Source organism: Gadus macrocephalus, chromosome 1 (genome assembly GCF_031168955.1).
Source record: "Gadus macrocephalus chromosome 1, ASM3116895v1".
In the NCBI taxonomy this organism is placed as follows: Eukaryota; Metazoa; Chordata; class Actinopteri; order Gadiformes; family Gadidae; genus Gadus; species Gadus macrocephalus.
Window position 1 is genome coordinate 14,460,679 of NC_082382.1, and position 23,230 is coordinate 14,483,908.

At 41.7% G+C, this 23,230-nt stretch overlaps 3 protein-coding genes and 1 long non-coding RNA gene across 17 annotated transcripts in view; 3 read left to right on the plus strand and 1 right to left on the minus strand.

Annotated features, from left to right (window-relative positions):
- Window positions 1-3,272, plus strand: part of LOC132454526 (basement membrane-specific heparan sulfate proteoglycan core protein-like) — a 48,567-nt gene extending 45,295 nt beyond the window's left edge. For all 10 annotated transcript variants that reach the window (XM_060047943.1, XM_060047971.1, XM_060047979.1 and 7 more), the window contains one exon: window positions 641-3,272. In XM_060047943.1, coding sequence (XP_059903926.1) covers window positions 641-813 — 173 coding nt within the window. In that variant the 3' untranslated portion in view covers window positions 814-3,272. The remainder of the gene's footprint in view (window positions 1-640) is intronic.
- Window positions 3,273-6,527: 3,255 nt separating this feature from the next.
- LOC132454637 (uncharacterized) lies at window positions 6,528-7,619 on the plus strand. Its single transcript, XR_009524971.1, has 2 exons — window positions 6,528-6,689; window positions 7,360-7,619. It is a non-coding gene; the product is annotated as an uncharacterized LOC132454637 (long non-coding RNA).
- A 3,555-nt stretch (window positions 7,620-11,174) lies between these two features.
- On the plus strand, window positions 11,175-19,183 carry tmem269 (transmembrane protein 269). 3 transcript variants are annotated; one of them, XM_060048072.1, is made up of 8 exons: window positions 11,175-11,261; window positions 11,335-11,401; window positions 11,879-11,932; window positions 14,421-14,568; window positions 14,864-14,961; window positions 15,997-16,140; window positions 16,783-16,983; window positions 17,233-19,183. In XM_060048072.1, the coding sequence occupies exons 3-8, from the start codon at window positions 11,908-11,910 to the stop codon at window positions 17,340-17,342; spliced, it is 726 nt and encodes a 241-aa protein (XP_059904055.1). In that variant the 5' UTR covers window positions 11,175-11,261; window positions 11,335-11,401; window positions 11,879-11,907; the 3' UTR covers window positions 17,343-19,183. The 3 variants fall into 3 exon arrangements, with proteins under 3 accessions (XP_059904055.1, XP_059904063.1, XP_059904071.1); XM_060048088.1 differs by having other exon boundaries at window positions 11,243-11,261; window positions 12,928-14,568; XM_060048080.1 differs by having other exon boundaries at window positions 11,186-11,401; window positions 12,928-14,568.
- si:ch73-206d17.1 (tyrosine-protein kinase STYK1) lies at window positions 18,377-23,192 on the minus strand. 3 transcript variants are annotated; one of them, XM_060048050.1, is made up of 10 exons: window positions 22,683-23,192; window positions 22,349-22,430; window positions 22,021-22,176; window positions 21,694-21,894; window positions 20,989-21,176; window positions 20,787-20,861; window positions 20,318-20,535; window positions 20,062-20,102; window positions 19,812-19,908; window positions 18,377-19,621 (listed from the first exon to the last, which is right to left on the minus strand). In XM_060048050.1, the coding sequence occupies exons 2-10, from the start codon at window positions 22,395-22,397 to the stop codon at window positions 19,396-19,398; spliced, it is 1,251 nt and encodes a 416-aa protein (XP_059904033.1). In that variant the 5' UTR covers window positions 22,398-22,430; window positions 22,683-23,192; the 3' UTR covers window positions 18,377-19,395. The 3 variants fall into 3 exon arrangements, with proteins under 3 accessions (XP_059904033.1, XP_059904024.1, XP_059904042.1); XM_060048041.1 differs by having other exon boundaries at window positions 20,787-20,864; window positions 22,683-22,952; XM_060048059.1 differs by lacking the exons at window positions 22,021-22,176; window positions 22,349-22,430; window positions 22,683-23,192 and having other exon boundaries at window positions 20,787-20,864; window positions 21,694-21,999.
- Window positions 23,193-23,230: the final 38 nt, after the last annotated feature.

Genomic DNA, 23,230 nt, shown 5'->3' on the forward strand with positions numbered 1-23,230 from the left:
AGCTCAGCTTCAGTGATCAGACTCTTGCCCTCCCTATCAGCTTACGATTATGCTGCAAGCTCTCTCGTTTACACTACCTGACCTTTGGTTTGGAGTTCTGATATGAACCTCTTGCATGGGTGTTTTATTATTTTTTAGGGATGCCCATTGGCTAATTAGTTTTTGTGCTCATTGCAGTTTCCAGATTTGTGCCTTTATCTTACTCACTGGCAAACTGTACTATTGGTTAGTGTACGCCCAGGCCAACTGTGAGGGCCAAAGTCTGATCAGTGAGTCAGTGAGAAAGAAGGCAAGGGAACTGTAAACAAAATGACATGATATCAAAAATGAAGAAGACTAGGTTAAACCGATCACACAAATAGTTTTTTTGAAACTTAAATGTTTTACTTTTGAGATAAAACTTTATTTTTTTGCGTCAGTGATTGCTATTCCCTCTCAAATTCTTTCTCAAATTTTGTTTGAGAATTTAAAAGTTGGATGATATTGTCACAAATCTGATTCCACAGAAAGATTCTAATGACTATGATAAATAATATGATCTTCTGATGTTGCGATGAGCCAACCAAACTGATCTGTGCATGTGTGTATGTGCATGTGTGTGTGTGCGTGTGTGTGTGGGTGTGTGTGTGTGGCCCTCCAGGGGGCGCTCCGGACATGGTGGGGATGACGGGCGGGAAGTTCTCCGGCGGTATGCGGGGCTGCGTGCGCAGCGTGTCGCTGATGAGCGCGTGGCCTGGGGCTCAGCCGGCGCACGCCATCGACCTGCAGGCGCACGCCAAGCACGGCGTCAACGTGCAACCCTGCTCCTCATAGACAGCAGTACACACAGACACACACACACACACACACACACACACACACACACACACACACACACACACACAACCAGAGACTATAGAGTGATGGAGTCACACTCCTCCCCACACTCCCGGACACACACACAACCGCAAACGCAGAGAAAGAACGAAGATGGATAAAGAGAGAGGAGGAGAGATAGAGGAAGAGAGAGGGAGCGACTCATATAGAACCTGTTACACACTCGGTGCTGCGCTGCTACCAAAAACACACACACACACACACATAAACACACTCACACAAAGAAAAGCAAGGATTCTTCTCTCTGTCTGCGTTAAAACCAAAAAACTAAAAAAAGAGATAACATTTCAATCGTATTAACAAGTCTTCCCTTCCTCTGTGTTGTATTCTCGATGAAGGACTATTAACACAGGAGAACCAGAACAGTTGACATATTCCCGGTAGTAGCTTAAGACCAGCAGAGTCAAGAGTCAAAGTGCATTAGATCCTCAACGAAGGCTCAGATCCTATGGAGGTGGAGATGTTTTTACAGCACTGAATTTTTTTATTTATATGCATATGAATATATATTATATATTTGTGTGGGGGGCGGGGGGAAACGTGCAAACTAACCACAACCGCTTTTCTTATTTCCTGGAGTGTCCAGGTCTCTTTTTCTTCGGTTTTCTTTATAGGTCTTAGTGTGATTAAGATCGAAAGAAATTTTCAGATCTTTAGGCCTAACCGTCTTGACTTTTCTCTGTGTTACCGTAGTTTGGGAGGTGAGCACATTTAACTGTCTTCTAGAGACTGTTGGGAGAGGGGGCCGTGGTCACAGCCACAGGCTTTCATTAGACGCAACTCAGGTTAACAGGTGGAATACAACATGCAGGACTGCATGGAGCAAGGGGATTCAGGAACGGAACAGTGCGTTTTTGATGTATTTCCGAATCACCAGACACTCGCTTTTACTGGTATCTTATGTTGGGTCTTGCTCTTCCCATCGACAGAAATGGGGAAACTTTGGTGCTATACCCCCTTACAGCCACAGTTGTCTTTTGGTGTAAAGTTTCAGTTGTGTCACAGTGGCTTAGCGTTGGGAGTTTGCGAACGGTAACAATGAGATATTACTTATTCATGTCGGTCCCTGATGGAGTAGAAAACCAATTTTTTATCTATACATTCTAGAATGTGTGATTGTTTGTCTCTGTGAGTTTATCTATGAATGGCATATTTGCGTGTGTGTTTGTGTGTCAGAGTGCGTGTGCGTGTTTGTGTTTGCATGTGTAATTTCTCTTATATCGAAACAGAAAGTCTATAGCAAAAATGCCTCAACTTGTTGCCAAACGTTAACCTTAATGTTTCTAGCTGCTACAGGACCAGTGTTTGCTAGATCCACCTTGTAGCCATTCAACAATGTCTTCAACAACAGTTGAGGCCGTGTGTGTGTGTGTGTGTGTGTGTGTGTGTGTGTGTGTGTGTGTGTGTGTGTGTGTGTGTGTGTGTGTGTGTGTGTGTGTGTGTGTGTGTGTGTGCATTTGGCCTCCCTCTCCCCATAGAACGCCATGCTCACTCGCCCCCTTCTTGATCATATGAATAGACATTCATCACCGCATGTTCACCTCGGGCTTCACAGACCATGTCACCTTTTTTTGTACGCTTAAAATGTTTCATATTCAAAAGAAATAGCACTATAATTTTACTCACAGTTGCTTCATAATTTATTGTTTCTTTCATATATATTTTTTTTTTCCTATTTTCAATTTTTTTTTGCTTTGCTTGATACCACTTTTTGAAGCAATACCTTTACTGCTGTTCTTTTTGGTCATCGTTTTTTGCCTCCCACATCCCCCAACCCCATTTTTATTTTCATGTTTCCCGGAAAAACTTTTGTTAAAACCTTTCTCCACCTGTAGTCCCTGTACTCTCTCAGCCATTATACATGACCTCTGTTGAGCCCACATTTCGCTCCAGGATTCTATTATCCTGAACAACAGCTGGCCTCAATTCAGAATCAGTCTGAGCATTATGTTGCATACAAGGAAGCAGCCATATTATTTGGGGGGGGAAATGTGCTGTAGGTGAAGTTAAAGAGGGCAAGAGGTTTCCCCCAAAGAACGACTACTTTGGGGGTGTTGGGGGTATGAATTCACAACTGGAGGTCCATATGAACTGTAAATTGGCTTGCCCCACCATATCCATTAACTACGTCAAGGCAATGATTTGAAAGAACAATTATTCATGAACTGTTTCTGATTGGAACATTTTCCATAATGTGGTCATTATTTCTTTCATTCATGTTTAACTCCAGATGACAGGCCAAAATGTGGAAGTAATGCATCATGGAGATCAGTGATGGGAATTGTACAAGTTGAAATAGTGTCTTACCAACAATTTCTTTCCAAGTGTTTAAACTACCCCCCTTTTTTTTTTTTTTTTTTGGTGTTTCTTAATTAAAAACAAAATTCATGTGCTAATTATTATCTCCTGTCTTTTTTCCTTTCACCGTTTCAGGATTCTGTTTTCATTTCCTCACGTTTGAAAGTGATCCTTTGTGGTGTTGGAATGAGTCCTGCATTGTAGCCACAGCCTACCCCAGGCAGTCCTGGGGGAAAGCAGTACTCATTGTTATTGACTCAGACAATCTCTGTTGTGTCCCAAGTTCTACTCTTGCATCCCAAGAATCTCAGGTTTCACTTAATTGTGCATATCTCGAGTAACGCAAAGGTAACCCACTACAGCACTATATTGTATTAATCATACACACTCCCTCCATTGTGCCAAACTTGACATTTGGATGATCAATTGCTTTGCGCAATTCCAGAACTACTTTCTTATTTCTCAAATCCTGCCTTTGTTTATTCAATTCACCAAATACATCATGATGATATGGATTATTTGCTTGAGGCTTTTTGATTAACTGTTATCATTAAACATGTTGGTACAGCCACTGCTTATGTCAATGACAATATGGTCATCACATATTATTGATTGAAGTGAATTTGACTTAATATATTAGGTCTAGCTATTACCACCCAAACTGAAATATACAGTGCAACAATAAGAATACAGGCATTGTTAATATATTATATTTTATAGACAAAGGATCATGTGCTCTGACATCTATTCAGTTGACAGCGTTTCCAACAAGGCCAGAGGGAGCAGGTGGAGTATTACCAGAAATACCACTCCACAGACCAATCCCTAAGCCCTTGACACACCAATCCGACTGCCGAGCGATTGTCAGAAGAAAAGGCAGTCGGATCGATCAGTCGGCTCCCGTCTCCCCGACTCGGTCCATAAAGTGCGAAGAACAAATATGACCGACTACCGACTTGAGCGTATGTTCTGCGCTGCATGAGACGTAATGACTCTATAACAGCAGGCTGTGATTTTGGCTAAAAAACGAAAAGCAGTACTACCAAGACTACAATACCTCCATGGACGGGACCATAACCAGTGGAGATGTACAGGTGGGAGATATCTCAGGTAGTGACCCAGAGCTCAAGAAGGCCCAGGTTCATGGTACTTAGGCAAAGGAAGTGAGGTTGATTTTGGATCGCCTACACAAGTTCTCCGACTGGTTAAGAGTGGTGAAAGCTGTAACCGTGCGAAACAAATCAAAGCGGAAGTCCTGTGAAGCCACGTTTAGGAGAGAAGCAGAGATGACCATAATCAAGATTGTTCAACATGATGCAACCTTATCTCAAGAAGTCTTGTGCCTCCAGCATTACAAGGAGATGGGTCTCGAGTCCAAGTTGAACAAGCTAAGTCCATTAATAGTCTGCGTGGTCTGAGTCATCAGGCTCCTTAATGGTCTGCATGAGGCTTGGCCCCCGTAAAATGCAATTACAGCTTTCATTTTGGATTATAATTGTTACACTTTTTGTTGCACAGGTCTGAATATTGATTGTTTCTAATGGTTGACACGATTTGTCTGTCACCATTCAAACCAGGTAGGCTTAAGCAAATCTGGGGTTCACATGTTGTTGGGAAAATAAACGTTAATTAACCACTATTCGATGACATGTTTTATGTAGAATATCAATACGTATTTGCCATCAGGCAGAGATAAATATATCTAAGATGGTGGTCTGAATATTGATAGAAGCAGTTGCTAATGGTCGACACGATTTGGGTGTCCCTCACCATTCAAACCAGAATAAAGGGGACAAGTTGGAGACCTAGTCCTGTATTGTGGTTTCGTCCTTCCCACGCCGTAGACATCCACACAAGTCGGTGGACAAACACAACCGGTTACACAAAGAGAGCACTGACTTGCCCTCACTCAGATGCAATATTAGCAGGTCATGGCCTATATAGAAGTCAATAATAGTGTGAAGTACCTTGGCATAGCTTTATTCACATGTAAACTACGTTGAAATAGGGTGAAGGTGACACGCATTGCAAATTAGACATTATTGCTGAGTAGTTAATGGTGAAGGAGATCATGGCATGTGCTCACCATGTCCCCCATAATGTAATGTTTATGTGGGTTCTGTATGAAAGATTTCATGTGAAAGGAGGACCAGAGGACTTTGCTTTGTTGAAATGGGATGAAGGTGACATTCTTGCATAAAAGTTAAAGAATAAAATAAATTAAAAAAGCATAATTACAAATCTCAAGGATCCAGTCCAGAGTCGTAGTGTGTGTGTGTGTCAGGTTGTGCTCTTCAAAAAAAAGAAAAGGTTCTGGACAGAGTACTCCACGCAAGACACGAGATGTGGTGGCACCATTCTAAACTTGTGATCTATGCCTTTGCAGGCCACTGCAATGATGTCCTCTGGTGGCCTCTCTTTTTTACATTTACATTTAGGGCAACAATCGCTAGGCTAACCAATTCCCTGTGTTACAGCAATGACGGCAGCTACTGCAGTTGCTACACAGTTAAGTACTATAATACAATACAATACAACACAATACAATACAGCGTACAATGGTGGCCAGAAGGGGGAGGGTGGCTATGCAGTGTCGAGGTGGACTCTGAACAGGTGAGTCTTGAGTCTTGAGTCTCTTCTGCAGACATCCTTTCAAGCTCAGCCCCTATCGTCCCCATCAGGCCCATTGAGGTCTTGGCCACGCCATCATTCTGATGTGATCTGCTGCGCTTAGCAGGAGGCCTTTATGAAATGCAATGGAAGTCGTGCTGGATGTCTCAATGTCACAGTTGATGTATTCGTCGATGGGCAATGGCTGATCTGAAGCCTCCTCAGTCTCTTCCTGGCTGTGGCCATTGACACTTGCATCGACACTGGCGCCTGTAGTGGTGTCAGTAGGGTTCCTAAAAAATAACGAGTGGAATCAGAGCATTCATAGAAACACTGTCACATTTTTGTCAGTCAGGCAAATTAAACTTCTAAGTTCTTAAGAATATGTGTAAAGTCTATAGCGAACACTACTTTGGCTTCATTCAGATAACAAATGAGTATGATTTAACGGGATAATAACGTAATATTAATTAATGTTATATAATTTATATATATATATCAATATAAATAATATAACTTGAATTAATATTATTATAAAAATGACCATATGTAATCAGTAGAAAAAGTCAAAATGATAGTGATTTTTATTCAGAAAAACTCCAGCACCTTCCTACACCTCTCCAATATGGCTGCAATGTGGACGTAAAGGAGCAACGTGCGTCCATCCAGCGTCTATGTCTGTGATCCAGTACACTAGCTATGGCGCCCTCTAGTGGTAGTCCGCGTCAGCAGGCTAGTGGGAGGGCTACATGATCGCACCCATGATCGTACCGGTCCAGGATGGCTGTATTGCACTCACTATTCTGCCAGTGATGTATTCAGGGAGTCTGGGAGAGCAGAAATACACCTGAAAACAAAATAATTGACTTGCTCTGAATTGAAGAATATACACATATGCGGTTCAGGTACGTTTTGGGATTAGGTGACGTTTTTTAATCGACATTGATAGTCGGTGAAGAATTAAATAATTGTTTTCGCCAGCCAGGCAAGATGGTGGTGGGAGGTTACTGTTGCAGGTGCGTGCTGCGGTTGCAATTGGTGTAGAACCGGTTCAGAAGAACAATGGGAGCCCTTAGATATATCTGACCGCGTGGGAAAGTCGGTTCCTGGGGAAAATATTATTTTAAGAAGTTATTGACGTAACCCATTTTCTTTAGAAATTGTCTTACTCATCGAAAATAGAATGTGTACACATCACTTGTTTAAGCTTGCCAGCTGTACCACTACTGCCCACTTTTTAAGGCGGGTTCGAGATTGGCTCAAAACCTTTATACAAATACTTTCATACATTTATTTCATTTTTCTTTTATTAATGCGGCGCAATGCTGTCTTCAGGAACTGCATAGCATGGCGGAAGAATGATGATTCATTTTCAATAAATAGTCATATTTTTTGTGGCTGTTTGTTTATTTTGTGTTGTTTCACGCTATAATGCAATCATGAGATTGTTGTTATACTCCGCCATTTTGAGATGCCTCCAGGGAGTTGTAGTCATATCAAGTCGGTGCCAGTTTGTATTATTGTAATGCTGCTCCACTAATCTAATCCACATCCTCTCCTTATTTTAAATTGCAGAGGCGGTTACGAGGTTGGACCCAACTATCACACACTATCATCTGGACGTTGCCGTAGGCGAAAAAGGATGTCTTTAGAGACGCAATCACTAACCTGAAGCAAACATTTTTTTGTCTGGTAGGCCTACTGCAAATCAGGTGAAGAGTGTAGTAAAATAGGCTAAAAGAAAAAGAAAAGAAGAAGGCTATGTTCTGTTGAATAAATGGGGTTCTTTATTCAGACACAAAAACCTCAAATAAAACATTGAAACTTTGACATTTTCTCCTGACATAATACATGAAAATATGCTGAAATTTATTTTCATCATTGTTGTTCAAGGTTCCTCTTTACGTTGGTTTTCTGTCTTCATTGATATCCAGAGGTTCAGATAATACTCTAATGAACACGTGGAACATCAGGGGAGCTACGCCAGGCTGCTCTTCATAGACTTCAGCTCTGCTTTCAATACCATCATACAAACAGACTTCTCACCAAACTAATGGACTTGGGTCTTTCACAACCCATCTGTTATTGGATTAAAGACTTTCTGACAGAGCGCTCCCAGAGAGTTAGAGTAGGTGCCCATCTTTCCTCTGCACTTGCATCAGCACCGGCTCCCCACAGGGCTGCGTGCTGAGCCCCCTACTCTACACTCTACACACCAATGACTGAATCCCCAGCCACCCCAGCAATACCATCATTAAGTTTGCGGATGATACAACAGTGGTGGGGCTCATCTCAGGTGGGGATGAGACTGCATATAGAATAGAATAGAAAGCTTTATTGTCATTATACAAAGTACAACGAAATGCAATGAGCAGCTCCTTAAAAGTGCACACATAGTTATCGAGTATATAATATAGAATAATATACAAAAGCAAAATATAATAAAAATAAATAAATATAATAAAAATAAATAAAAAGGTAAATACACAGTAAAACTTAAATACACAGTAAAGACCACAAACAGACAAACATCAGTACAGATCTGAGTTCAGTATGGTGACAGCTTTGGGAAAGAAGCTGTTCCTGTCTATTTGTTCTGGCATATATGGACCTGAAGCGCCTGCCAGAGGACAACAGGTCGAAGAGATGGTAGCCGGGGTGGTTGGTGTCCTTCAGGATGCCTCTGGCCCTGCTGAGACAGCGGGAGCCGTAGATGGTGCTTAAGGAAGCCAGAGGGCAGCCAATGATTTTTTGCACGACGTTTGCCACCCTCTGCAGTCTCTTCCTGTCGGCCTGACACAGCGTAGGTCAGCAGGCTCTCGATGATGGAACGGTAGACTGTCACCAGCAGCTGTGTGTTTAGATGCTCCCTCCTGAGCACCCTCAGAAAGTGTAACCTCTGCTGGGCCTTCTTGACCAGCGCTGAGGTGTTGACCAACCAGGAGAGATCAGCAGAGATGTGGACTCTGAGGAATTTGAAGGACTGCACTCGCTCCACACCTTCACCGTTGATGTACAGGGGGGCAGGGGCGGCTCTGTTCCTTCGGAAGTCCAGGATGAGTTCCTTGGTCTTGGTGATGATCAGTGCCAGGTTGTTAGAAACACAACACTCACCAAGTTTCAGGACCTCATCTCTGTAGGCCTACTCGTTTCCCCCTGTTATAAGGCCCACCACCGTTGTGTCATCAGCGAATTTGACAATGATGTTCTCTGGGTGGGTGGGACTGCAGTCGGATGTGTAGAGGGAGTAGAGTAGTGGGCTCAGCACACAGCCCTGGGGAGACCCAGTGCTGAGAGTGCGGGAGGAGGAGAGGTGAGGACCCAGTTTCACCTGCTGGGGTCGGTTGACCAGAAAGTCTTTTATCCAAGAGCAGGTGGATGGTGGGAGCCCCAGGTTGATTAACTTGGGGATCAGAATGTCTGGTATTATTGTGTTAAAAGCTGAGCTGAAGTCAATGAAGAGCATCCTGACGTAGCTCCCCTCTTTCTCTAGGTGACTCAGCGCTGATTGGAGAGCGATGGCTATTGTGTCGTCGGTGGATCTGTTAGTCCGGTATTCAAACTGGTGTGTGTCCAGGGTGGGGGGCAGACAGGCTTTGATGTGTCTCAAAACCAGTTTCTCAAAGCACTTGGTGATGACTGGGGTGAGTGCTACGGGGCGGAAGTCATTGAGGCTGGTAGTGGGTGACTTTTTAGGGATTGGGATGATTGTGGCAGATTTCAAGCAGGATGGGATAACGACTTGTTCCAGAGACAGGTTGAAAATGTCAGTGAGGAGGAGGTCCAAAGACTGTCTACATGGTGTGCGGAGAACAACCTCATCCTCAACACCTCAAAGACCAAAGAGCTGATCATTGATTATAGGAGGAATCAACCGGACATTCAGCCCATCTATATGAACGGGGAGAGAGTCTCGGACTTCAGGTTCCTGGGCATACACATTCAGGAGGACCTGACCTGGACAATGAACACCAAGGCGCTTATGAAAAAGGCCCAACAGAGACTGTATTTCCTAAGGATCCTCAGGAAGAACAATCTTCAGGAGAAAATGCTGATGACCTTTTATCGCTGCACCATTGAGACTGTCCTAAGCTATGGCATCTCGCTGTGGTTTGCCAGTTGCACTGCAGCTGAGAGGAAAGCGCTCCAGAGGGTCATAAAAACGGCACAAAAATTAATTGGATGTCCTCTTCTCTCTCTTGAGGATTTCTACAATAGACACTGCCTCAGGAGAGCTCATAGCATCCTGAGAGACTCATCCCACCCAGGCCATAACCTGTTTGAACTGTTGCCCTCTGGGAGGCGCTACAGGGCAATCAGATCAAAAACCAATAGGCTACCCCAGAGCTGTTATTTGTCTAAATAACAGCTCTGGGGTAATAAATAAGGCTAATAAATAAGGCTAATGCAATAAAATTATTGCATTATCATACCAATCTGACCTTTAAAATTGGCTGACATTTTAAAATATATATATTTGTTGGTGAGTTCTTTTACATTCTATATATATATTTTTTTTTTTTAAATAACCCTTTTATCATTTAGTTTTTGTTTTAAACAGCACTTATTTTGAGAGCCTCTACCCCAATTTCGTTGCACTTTGTGCAATGACAATAAAGAGATTCTGATTCTGATTCTGACTAATAGATTATTTGGACGGTCATACTTTGCGAGAGAAAGTAATTGGTCCAACGTAGTATGAGGAAACTAAGAAGAAAAGATTACATTTTTAACTCCAAATAAACCAGATTGCTTCATTCAGGTAAGGTTAAATGCAATGTCAAATCGACGTAATGTTTTCAATAAAAGACGTCGAAACAATCCCACTCTCACTTTTTAACTTGCTTGTTTGCTGAACTCAGCATACTCACATAAAGGCGCTGAGAGTATTCATCAATTAATCCCTATTAAATTCGCAGATTAATGCCTTTATATTAATTTAATAATACCCAATAGGTGTTTTCCAATGATCTGTAGGCATTCTAGGCTTATTAGTAACCTATATTACAGTCATGGGATCAAGCAGAAATGTGAACCATGATGTTGACCTACTTTTAAAAGGATGAGGTTGACTTGGTTTATTTGAGTAGTCAAGATAAAGTAAAAATTACACACGGTGGTAAACACACATGGTCTATAGGCCAGTATATTCAATAACAATCAATCATCAGAACTGTCAGACATTATATTGCATTCAGTTAGTTGGCATAGTGTTCTCTGTAACTGTATCTCGACAACATGCTCTATTCAGGATAGTGATGCAGCAGAATAGAACATTTTTTGAGAGCGTAATTATTATCATTATTGTTATCTCCAACAATATCTATTTAATATATATGTTCAACCGCCAACCGCCAAGGCGCAGATGCGTCACTTCCGGTGGAATATTCTGGCATGTTACAGCCACGGGCTTTAAAAGGACGCGCTGCGAGACACTGAGACGTTCTGGGCCGCTGGTGCAGCTGTATATCAAACGGGTAGTGTTAACGTAAATGATACATGCAAAAATATATAGATAAACATAGATATATTAATTACAATTGCTTTTAGGCCGACAAGATTTGACGCCCTTTATCATTTTGCACGAATATTCTTTCATCTTTGGAGGTGCTTGCAGGTAACTCAAAATGCAATTATTCCCTGGTATATAACATATAATAAGCCTACTAGAGATGTGGAAATTTCAATGGAATGATGGTGTAATTTAAAAAAAAAAAAAAAAAAGTGTGACGCAGTTTTTATTTCGCAGGCCGACGTTAATGTTTGTTTCAGTTCTCTTGTATGCTCCTATTGATTCATTTTATATATTGAACGTATCGATTACCTTAAGTAGCCTATTTGTAATCGGACCAATGGTTCATTCTAGACCATAGTAGACTATGAATAGTCGTTTGACTATTTTCATTGTGATTATTTTACTAACAAAGGGGATGCCGTTTTTTACTGACGCATATGTAGGGAAACGAGTTGTTTCCTTAAAGATGCACTGTAATTGTATTTTTATTTTGGCTAGGCCTAACTATAGGCTCATCCGCAGAGGTCAATGTTCATGTGATGTCAACATTGTGAATAAAACAGTATAACTATATTTTAGCTGCTGTGGACGAACCGCCTGTAGACATCATGCTCCTGCTGACGCCATCCTCCGGTATGTGTTTCTCTCCTCATATTGTAGAGCTGTATAGCCTGCAGAGTCCTTCACCTGGTGACCGTGTAGGTCTACACATGTAATTACCTTACAGCTACAGTTACACTGTGTCTCTGGTTGCCGTCATAGCTCTCTATAAAACGGACAGTGTTCAGGTGGTGTCGTAGGCGTACAATTGCCTATGAAATAACGTTACAACATGTGAATACTGTCCGCTTTCAATAGAGGTACAAGGATATTACGATTAGATTATAGACTAGCTTGGCTCTCATCAAACTTAGCAGAAAAAACCCCTCATCTCATCTGCTCAGGGTAGTTGAGGGTCAAATGAGGACAGACATTAAATATGGAAAATGAAGGAAGGCCTAGTCTACGAAATGCAACCTACACCTGTAGAAGGCCCACTCTAGCCTACTTGTTGAGGTGAAATAAGCCATTTAGGGACAAGCTAATTAGTTATTCAAATCCTAGAGAAACAAAGTGAGTTCAGTATTATGAATCATAGACAGAATATATCAGTCAAAGGCGGACAGTTAATCGCCTACATGAATATGCTTCCAAATGTTAGGGGTTGTTTTGATAGTGTAATAATTAGCGCCAGTTAAATACCTCTTTCCCATCGTGCATTGCACAAATTAGGCAGCATTCTAAAAATAAGTACACCTTTAAAATGTCCGTAGATGTCCCCCTAGTGTCAAGGGATGTGTACAGTGGTACTTTGATTAAGCTGACAGTGCCAATAAAACGTTACGGAAATCCTGGAACTCAATCCAAGTATCCAGATGTCAGTATTTGGCTCTAAGCTATGAAGAATCAAGGCATTGATTCATAATATTTTTGTAAACTTGTCTATAGTAAGAGGCTGTATGCAGCTTATATGTCATTAGATCTGCAATAGCTGGGCCCTAGTTGTTATTAAAATGACAAAAAAGCATGATGTCAAGTGTCAGATATTGTTGGCTCTTTGCTGTGTCTCATGCACTGTTTTCTTTCAGATGAAGAGTCTCTTGCACTCGCCTGGCTTTGGAATCACAGGAAGTTCAGGGTGAAAAGCATAATAGTAGGAACATGACTTTCACCCTTTTTGCAGATAGAAGTTAGCTTGGCTTGGTTTCTTTAGGCTTAACAGAATATGTGTTCTCAAGTAGTTTCAGATTAATTGTTACCTGCAAACAATCTTATGGACAGTACAATTCTAAAAGTGAAAATGCATGCAAGAGGCTAGAATCCACCCGATAGGAGCCATGAAGTCTAAAATCATCCCAGTTTTGTGGCAGCCGAGGTTTTGCATTGTTTAGGTTTAGAGTGACACTGACATTCCCACTTGTTGAGTTTGATGAACATGGCCTAGCCACCAGGATTGACCTGTTAATCAATGAAATGTTTATGCTTGAAGTTTCAAAGTATAACGTTTACAACCTTTCTTAATCTGACCTTGACAATTATTAAGTCATGAAGGACATTTCCAAAAAAAAATCCCAAATTGAGACCTGTGTATTTATGCTGACAAAACTCTTGAAGCATTTGATAAGTTGATTTATATAATGTATGCATGCATGCAAAAATCTATAATTTTTTTCTTTCAGAATACACATGCAAAACCAGAAATGACCATGTGTTGTATGTAATAACAGTTAGCTGTGTCCTTGTACCGGTCACTTTAAGATGCCTTTTATTTTTGAATACTGTGGGTGCAACTCACAACCACTGTAGCACACAAGGACTGTGGAATTTTCCACTGACTGAAAGTATGATTGCATAAAAGCACTTGATAGTAATAAAGTATTTGTTGTATGGCTGTTGCCCATCTTCAATGTTTGCATGTTGAGGTTTACTGCATGCAGTTGATACTGTTTCTCTGTGACATTTGACAATGTTTATCAGCTGTATTGTGTAAACATAGCCACATGGTAAACATGTTTGGCATTCACAAATCACAAATGTTGCATGATTTAGGCTGACTACTCCTGATTGAATGAATGTAACACTTGCCTACGTTTTAGTGTCATTCTGAAACAAATGGATTAGTGTATCGTAAGGTTGGTGTCCATCCAATAAACATGCGTTTTGGTAAGTGATGTTTATTTCTATAAGGTGAAAGAATCCATTTTGAAATAGCTAATTCTTGTTGGAAAATGGTTAAACATGTAACTTATCCAGTCTAATTTGGCAGTAAAGATTCTCAGTTAATGTTGCACTACAGTATTTCTGTTTCTCACTTCATTTTTCTACTGGCCAAGTTTATTTTACATCTAGTGTAATACTTTTTGTTTGGTCAATTAAAATGATAGTTTTGGGGGAAACAAGCTATTAGGCCATGTTATCCACCACTTGGTGGACTTCTAACGCCCAGAAGAGCCACGACCTGAAAGGGCAGCTTCAGTAAGGTCATCAGATCCACTTTGAATCTAGTCTCATTTATTGACGGAAGCAGCGAGAATCAGCGTAACACATACTCATGCTAACGTCCATCGCTGTGTGGTATCAGGTTTCTTCCAGCGCGTCAATAAGCTCTTTCTTAGCGAGCGAGCCAGAGGACTGCCCATCAAGGACTTTCTACGGCAAAATGCAGCCAACGCCATCTCATTGGGTAACATGCTGATGGGCATGGCTTCTATCCTGTGCAGCCTGAATGGGTAACTACCAAAAACAAACTCATTTTACTGGCAAGGTCAAAGTAATAGTCTATAGTAATAGTAATTGGTTGTCTCTGACTAAAACGAAATAGTCAGACCAGTTTAACCATTACTAAATAGTCAGACAACTACTTGTTTCACCTATAATACGTGTTCTATTTATAATATCCATCATTATTAAATACTATTGTAGTTAGTTATGCTTGCCGGCCATATTGGATACAAAACATTATTTTCATTTATACTTTCAGATATGTTATCAATACATATTATTTTCTTTGTTCTTTCTCATCAGACACCACTATTTAGCATGCTGGCTGGTTTTGATTGGCTACCTGCTGGATTTGGCAGATGGAGCAGTTGCCAGGCGACTGGATACATGTTCTCCCCTGGGTGAGTGAAGTGTTCTACTTGGCAGCACGTCCCACAATATAACTGTGGCCAGTGCTTAAACTGGACGGGAACATGGAGTATATCAACTTAAATAGCCCCTAACTGACCACTATAGGCTTTTCTTGAAAAAGTAATTCTCTTCACAAATATTCCATTAAACAATGTCTTTTTTGTATCACAGTGGTCCAGTGTTCCTCCTCCTCTTAATAAATAGATTATGCATCCCGTGATTAGGGAAAAAGGCTGGAGTTCTATGTGAGAGACGCCTTTCACCGTTTTTTTAGAATAACAAACAAAGTACTCCATGAATAGCAGTCGACTAGAAGTACTACCCGCATCCCGAATGAAATCATCTTATTCAAATTGACAGAATTTAGAAATACATGAAATGGAAAATCATTTCAGTATGCCATTAATGTGTCGTTGTTGCAACTGTAACGGACCACATCGACTTAATGTTTAGCGATATGGCATGAAGTGAAATATATTTCATGAAACAGAAATTCACACGGGCCAAAAATAGCTCCCAGGAGTGTGGAGAATTGGACCCTTTGTGTCCTCTCAGAGCCTTTCCTGCCCCACCTGTCTCCCCTCCCTTCATATTTGTCTTTGTCAATTGAACAATAACTTTCCCGATGCTGCGGCCTAAGTCCTGAGGATCAGGCTCCGATTGTCTGCCTGATCCTGCTGCTTTGAGGGCCATGGCATATCTCAAATTGCTCAAATAGTTCACCCTGGGAGGTGGAATTCCACTGGCTTTTTTTTTTTTTTCATGGCTGTGGACTGAATTAGCTCATCCTCACGATCCATCCATAAATCCAACAGAATGCCCCCCAAACACCTCTGGGAATGTTGTTTACCCATTCCTGCTGACGCTGGAAATTCCATTGCACTACAGTGTGTTTGCGACATCCACCTACATCAATGTAGGTGGATGTCGCTTTAACATACATGCATGCACCTCTACACATTGCGAAAGTCTCTTTTATGCTGCCGTGTCCCTTGAACTCTATTGTGGATTTTATTTTTCATCAGGTGCGAAATTGGACGATTTCGCTGACTACACCACCTTTGGCATCGCCACGTCTCTGCTGCTGAGGACGCCCCACCTGATCGACAACATCCTGTGCATGTGCTACGGGCTGTCCGTGTTCATCCGCGTTTGCTTTTATACAAGCGGTACGGCAGTTGTTGCAAAAATTCAATCTAAACTGGTTTAATGAGATGAATCTATTTGATGACTTAAACAGGACATGGAGTTGGTTAGCTAATAGGTTGATATTTAAATCGTATCTCCTTATATAAGTTAGGTATACATTGTACTGGTTTAAGTTCATTCCGTATGGAAGCTTGACACACTCTTAGTTAATTCATGTGGTTACCATAATCACATCAAATATATTGGTGGATTTGCCTTCCTCTTTCCAATAACTCATTAGGGTCTCAAACAAAGGCCACAGATTATGCATAGATTCCCCTCTTAAAAAAATATTAAGTTATAAAACCCTAGAATCATACATTTGCAAAAGTCAGTGTGTAGACCTTAGCTCAACACAACAACTCAAATGCAACACCATAACCTAAAGAGATAGGCCAAGATATCAGTAAATTGAGTCTCATTACAAATTCATTTTCGTCACTACTTTATGGCAGCTTCATTTGTGTCATAATGGAGCTATACCGCCTCGAATTAACTAGTACTATCATCCATTCCACCTGAACCAGCTCTTATCATATGTCCTGAATTAATCATATCTCAATTCCTGTTCACTGCTTTAAGCTCATCCCCTTATTTAATTGATTTGTGTTTGTGTGTTGCAGGGATCCCGTTTGTGTACCGGGGCCTGCCCTGCCTCTACTCCTCTGCCATCCTGGCCAGCGCCTCTCTTCTGTCGGGGGGTAACACAGTGTTGTTGAGGACCACCGCAGTGGCCCTTATCCTCTTTATGGTCAGCCGCAGCTTTTACCCTCACGACAGGGTGCTGGAGTCTCAGAACTGGAAGAAGGCCATCTATGCAGGAGGTAAAGCACTGTTTGGTTGGCATATTCTCTCTGTAGCAATAGGACTAGGTGTTTGTTTGTATGTTGGTTTACTTTGGGGAACAATTTGTGGAAATGGAAACCTTCATGTTCAAATCCATTTTACAATTTGGGGAGTTTGAGTCACATTTTGGTGTTCTTTGATTTTATTGGAAGAAAAAAACAAAATGAAAGGGAGTCTAATACCTTCGAGAAATTAACACGTTAAAATGTTTTTTTTTGACACTGCAGGCATCATCATGGTGTTCTCTTCCATCCAGTCCTTGTGTTGTGTCTACTACCTGCTGTGGTGTGTCTCCTACATGCTATTCCCTGGATCCCTCTGGAGCAGCAAAGTGTAAAAGAGAACCCACTCCAGTGGCCTCTGTCTCTCTCTTTCTCCCTACACCTACCGGGCTGGCTGGTAGTCGGAGGCCATCCAGGGCCCGTGGAGCACACCAAAGCCCATGGAAAACTTCTTGAGGTCACTGAGGGTCCAACCTTGACTTGCTTACACACTAGCAAAGAGAGTCCTCTTGCAAAGTAAATTCTTAATTTACTTCTAATTATGTTATTAAGGGTTTATCTGGGTGTGCATTAAGCATCAGAAAATGATGCTCCATGAAAACCATTGCAATCTCAAATTTCCTTCCGCTCCGAGTATATTTTCCCTCCTGGCTACGTAGCCAAGCGGGTGACCAAATGCCGTGCCCTCACATTACGTTGACGGTGAGGCTGTGTGAAGCTACAACGTTTCAGACTTGGTACAAACTACATCAAACAACAAATGGGGGGGGGGGGGGGGGGGTAGGGTAGGTCTTCAGGACACACCACTACAAGTCTTTCCATGACACTGTTTTTTAGCGGACTTTAAGATGTACATTAATTTACTTTTTGATATTTTTCTGAGAAGGTGTGTAGTGGATACATCCCTCTGTGATGTTATTTTATTTTATGTTCGATCCTGTTGTCATCACTTTCATGGTATCCCCGGTAAGGGAATCCTACAACAGGTTGGTTGGTGATGTTGCGAAGTATGGTTCTTTGTGACCTGTATGTAGTCTTAGCAGGATCTGATTCCCAGCCTGTTCTAAAACATATACTCTTTTTGCTGTTGCAATTACATAATGACAATGATTACCCCCATTCCCCCACCCAAATATGTAAAGCACATAGGACCAATCTGACTAAAATGCCTTTATTTTATCCAAACGTAAACAGGAGATGTTAATGGAAAACCCTTGAAATATATTTAGTTTAACATTGACTTGTGTGACATTATCGGAGTTCAGTGTCCTTCAGCGATGGATGATCCTGGAGCATCCTTTGTCTTTTTGCTGAGTTCTTCAGACATTTCAAATTCCATACTAGTGCGGTCAGTTTTTTGCACAATGGGAATGTCTATTACAGCATTATGGCAGCTTTGTATTGACGGGGAGTTTGTATCAGCACAAATACTGTCAGTATATATAAAGATATATTGTCATTCCCTTTGACTGTAGTCAACACGTGAGGTAAATGTTGTATCCAATTCTAACACTTGTTGAGAAAAGGCGCTTTGACCAATTCTATAAAAATACAACTCATAAATCAATCATCTATGTAACATCTCATTTGAAATATTTGTTATTCAGATTTTAGGATACTGCGAATTAAACGATGACTTTAATATTACCATGATCGATTCTATGTTTTTTTTCTTTTCTCTATTGGATTTTGGTATTTGGGCATTTTGCTTGTACATCTTTGCCTCTGTTTTATGAGGCTATTTGGTTTGACTTTCAAAAGTAATCCATGCATGAATACATTTGTGTCTACATTTAGAATAATATCCTTTGTTAAAAAACTTGAAAGAAAATAAGGACCTAGAATGAAATTGCTGTTCTTTATAAATAACTGGCATACAATAATTGTCAATTAAGTTGCCTGCAATGTTGAAATTGTAAACATCGAACTAGATATGGTTTTGCTGCTCTTCTATCTGCGGCTTCCATAACTTATTGCATTCCAGTTCTGATTAAATAAACACCACATTCATTCCCAATGTTTTCATGTCCTCCCACTTTGAAACTGCAAGGTCAGTGTTGTATGCATTCTGAGCATTGTCGGGTCATTGTCCACATTTGCACAGCAGATAAGGGCATGTACAAAAATCTGTATTTTTGATTCTGCTCATTTTGAAAATAAAAAGACTGCAATATGATGTATTTTCTGGCATTTTTTTGAATTATGGAAATACTGCTCTTACAAAGTAGCACACCTATCTTGTATCATTGTGTCAAATGTAACTTGACTCCTTTGCGCTGTTTTCAATCAATCATAATGGTATTTGACCATGTCCAGTATACGCTTGATCACAACCATAGTATTCACCATACAGAATGTCTTTAAAAACCCCAACACACTATCATCACCCTAACACGCACTGGATTCATGTTTGATTGGGATGTCTGGTGACAGCTGCCATAAGTGGGGATGTATGCCTGCTATCTTGTTGTATTGAGCGGGGTCTATGAGCCCTTGGGACGGCAGGGCTTCTGTAGCGGCCAGGTCCAAGGTGGACCCCAACAGCTTGATGATTGCGGAGAAGGTTGGACGGTCCTTGAAGCTCCACATCCAACAGTACTTCATCAGGTTGTACCTAAAACCATACAGATTGGGGAAAACGTTTGATATTGTGGCTCTATGTAGGATTCCAGTCATTGTAGTTTAAAGAACAAATTTGATTTGTATTGCGTCTTTCATCAGGACTCCTTTGAGTTCTAGCATCAATACTTTCATCTGGGCCAGGAGTCATGGCCGCTCCGAGTAGCAGGTTATGCAACACTCACAGAGGGGCCCCGCAGCCTTCTGGTTGTTCCATTCGGTAGGAACTCTGAAGATGTGGAAGCACAGACTGGGGTTCCAACTCAGGATATGGAGGGGACCCTGTAAAAAAACAAATATATCACAAAGGATTGAGACAACAATCGCACTTCTGTAGAAATGTACAATTAATGAAAAGGACTATCAATACCAAACTGATAATATGTTTTCCAATATGACTTGAGTTGAGGAGCTAATAGAAATGTATTACAATACCTGAGGTTATTAGTTCATATAATAAGATTCCAAACGACCACCTAGGAAATCAAACCGGGAGCCAAAGAATCAGAAACAAATGATCATAGTTAAATTACAGAATCAGAAAACTGTGTATGTGATGCAATGCAAGGCCAAATGAAGATTCAGTTCCATTAACTTTCAATGTAATCTATTAACCGGCTGTAGGAAATGAGTTAAAATGAGGGTGTAAAGCTGTACAATCCCGCCATAACTCAAAACTGAATACACTCACACATCACTCCTGTGGAAGGCTGGCTGGTTGGTTATCCTCTCAGGAGCCAGCCACTTCAGGGGTACCTCCATGGGCCGCTCCCTTGTAGTTCTGTCTGTTTGGTGCTCGGCAAATGCTGTGCCCAATCCAGACACCCTGGCAGACAGGTCTGGGCCAATCAGAATGTTCCTTGCAGCGACGTAACCATGCACTACCCTGTGTTCAGTCAGGAGGTAATCCTTTGAACAGATAAAAAGAACAAAACATGAATGATGATTAAATTGAACCAGAAACGATGTTGGGCTTTGATGAGTGTTGTACTACTAACATAGCATCTAATATATCAGTGTTTTGCAGGAGTGTGTGTGTGTGTGTGTGTGTGTGTGTGTGTGTGTGTGTGTGTGTGTGTGTGTGTGTGTGTGTGTGTGTGTGTGTGTGTGTTTGTGTGTGTCTGCATGTTTCATAATGTTCTCACAACAGAGTGACTCACCAGGCCCTCTGCCACCTGGGTCGCCAACAGAAACACTGACCTCTCCGAGACGTGCAGCGGCCCCTTGTCTGAATCCTTCTGCAAATACAGCCCTCTCCCTCACTTTACTGTATCAAGGGTTGTGAGGCCTATCTTTTACCTCTATTTTTGCTGCTTTGTCAGGGGGGGGGGGGGGGGGGGGGGGGATTGCGATTGAACTTACCTCTCTGAGGCCCCAGAGGAAATGGAGCAGGTTGCCTGGGCTGTGGGCCTCCAGGACCAGGTACATTGGAAGACGCTGCGCCTGGCAGCACAGCATCCGCACCAGCCGCTCACTCTTATTATTGCACACCTTGGCGTGGAACAGAATCCACTCAGCAAACTCTCTTTCTTCAGACGGGCTGGCGGGATCTACAAAGATATGGTACAGAACAAGATCGAAAAAACAAAGCAATACAAAGGTTTGAAAAGAAGCGGTGCTCCATGGCATTCCCTTTTAGTTTTGTCCATGACGGTTCAAAGGAGAGCAGACGCACGGACAACAGGTCAAAGTGTTTGAACATCACTGTTAACAGTGAGCAATAACTATTCCTTTGAATTAACTGCTGATGTATTGTTGGGGGGGCAGGATGGTCTACTGGTTATAGGGGGTGTGACTCTCAGCTCAAAGGTTCTGGGTTAGGACTTCAATGTCCGCAGTCTAGTTGTGCGCAAGACAAAGCCCTCCCATTATGTCTGTCCATTAAGGCTACTATTGCAAGCCTAACCCACTTTCTGTGTTCGTTCTCTAGGTTGCAACCTTGATAATTAAGGGAGCTTTTCCGGCAGCTAGGGTTAGGAGGGGGTTACCATATAATTGGGCCTATGAATCCCCTTGAGAACGTAACTATGATTAAGGGCTATACAATTCCAGTTGACCAGAGCTCACCCCGGAGCGCCTTCACCACCACTGCTGCGGAGCGTCCCTCTCTGGTCAGCCAGCCTCCGCAGACAGGGCCGTAGCTCCCCGTGCACAACAGCTCCACGCCGTCGACATCCCACTCTGCAGGCATCTCCCACGGGTGCAGAGCCTCTCTCACTCCACAGGGGATCACAGGCACTGCACCCAGGGAAGAACAATGCTGACCTTCTGGGGGGAAATAGAAAAGGACAAATGCCAAATCCATACGATAAGCCCGGGAATGGATCCACTGTAAACAGTCTCTACTCTACGTTTAACAAGTGCAGAAAAAAAGTAATCTGTAATCGTTCCTACTGTTGGTGTTCTGCACTGAGCTGCCTATGAAGCTCAGCGGGCTGATTCTCCTCTTCCTGAGGATACTGCAGAAGATGAGGGACACCACGACCACAGAACTGATCACCAGCACAGTGGGAATAACGACCACGGCCACGGAGTCGGACGCTTCTTCATCTTCAATCAATTCAATAAGAAAAAAACAGAAAAACAAGGTACAGTGAAGGAGATCCTGAAATACAGTGTCCACGATCACAGCACACACGTGTTCCCCCAGAGAAAACCTCAGAAAGAATGGGAGCTTGCTATCAAGCTTCAATATACAGATAATGAGACCTTTAAAACATACAGCATGCTGGACCCGAGCTGCTGTTGCTACACCTTGCCTGCACCTCCATGGGAGAGAGCTGACACTATTGTTGACATTTCTCCTATGCATAAAAAATGACAGGGATACAATAAATTAGTTACAAATATCTATCCTTAATAATATTTTTAGAGGTCACATTACAGCAAAGCTATTACACTCGCAACATTTAATTGAATTGAATGTATTATGTGTCTGAGCCAAACAATCTTTGCCAAAATCTATTGTTAAAAATGTATACTTTTCATATAACATCACAATTAAACATAGCCATATAATGTCTCAATATGTTATGATTATAATTCCATCCTCCTACCGTGTGTATTTCCATTTTAATCGAAAAATCTTCTTTAAAAGTGTATTTTAAGTCAAGATAGAAGCCTTATAAGACTAAAAGAAAACCACTCTTGAACACAGCTCTGAATGTTTCTAGGATGTCAATGTCCTTTCTATGCAACTGCTGACCGTTAAAGACACTCGTAATTTGACCAGACGTTAATAATTAACATAAGACCCACATGATAACAGGTGAATTTCTGTCCTCTGATAAATATTGCATTGCCCTGAGTGTATACGGACTGCAACCTGTAATGTAACCACAAGATGGCACAAATCGGCAACAAATAGCCCACTCTTGTGCTCCTTATCTCAGGGGGGAAAAAACATTGAACTCTGCAAGAGCGATGCTTTTGTGCAATATTGATGATATAAGTAGAGGTACTTATATCATAGAAAAATATCATGATCTAAAAACAAGAGAATAAAGTCCTTTCTGATAACAGTGAAGACCTTTTCTGAGTGCTTTACCCCGCCTTTCCGATACGAAGAATACTCAAGCGTTGAATAAATGAACACAGAAGACCC

Bases quoted from the DNA above. Each gene is read 5' to 3' on its own strand.
- tmem269 (XM_060048072.1), top strand. From the start codon at position 11,908: ATGCTCCTGCTGACGCCATCCTCCG. The intron at 14,962-15,996 runs GTGAGTGAAGTG...ATTTTTCATCAG, and splicing joins GGATACATGTTCTCCCCTGG to GTGCGAAATTGGACGATTTC. The intron at 16,141-16,782 runs GTACGGCAGTTG...TGTGTGTTGCAG, and splicing joins CGTTTGCTTTTATACAAGCG to GGATCCCGTTTGTGTACCGG.
- si:ch73-206d17.1 (XM_060048041.1), bottom strand. From the start codon at position 22,397: ATGGAGGTGCAGGCAAGGTGTAGCAACAGCAGCTCGGGTCCAGCATGC. The intron at 20,865-20,988 runs GTAAGTTCAATC...CTGTATTTGCAG, and splicing joins TCCTCTGGGGCCTCAGAGAG to AAGGATTCAGACAAGGGGCC. The intron at 20,536-20,786 runs GTGAGTCACTCT...ATCTGTTCAAAG, and splicing joins CCCAGGTGGCAGAGGGCCTG to GATTACCTCCTGACTGAACA.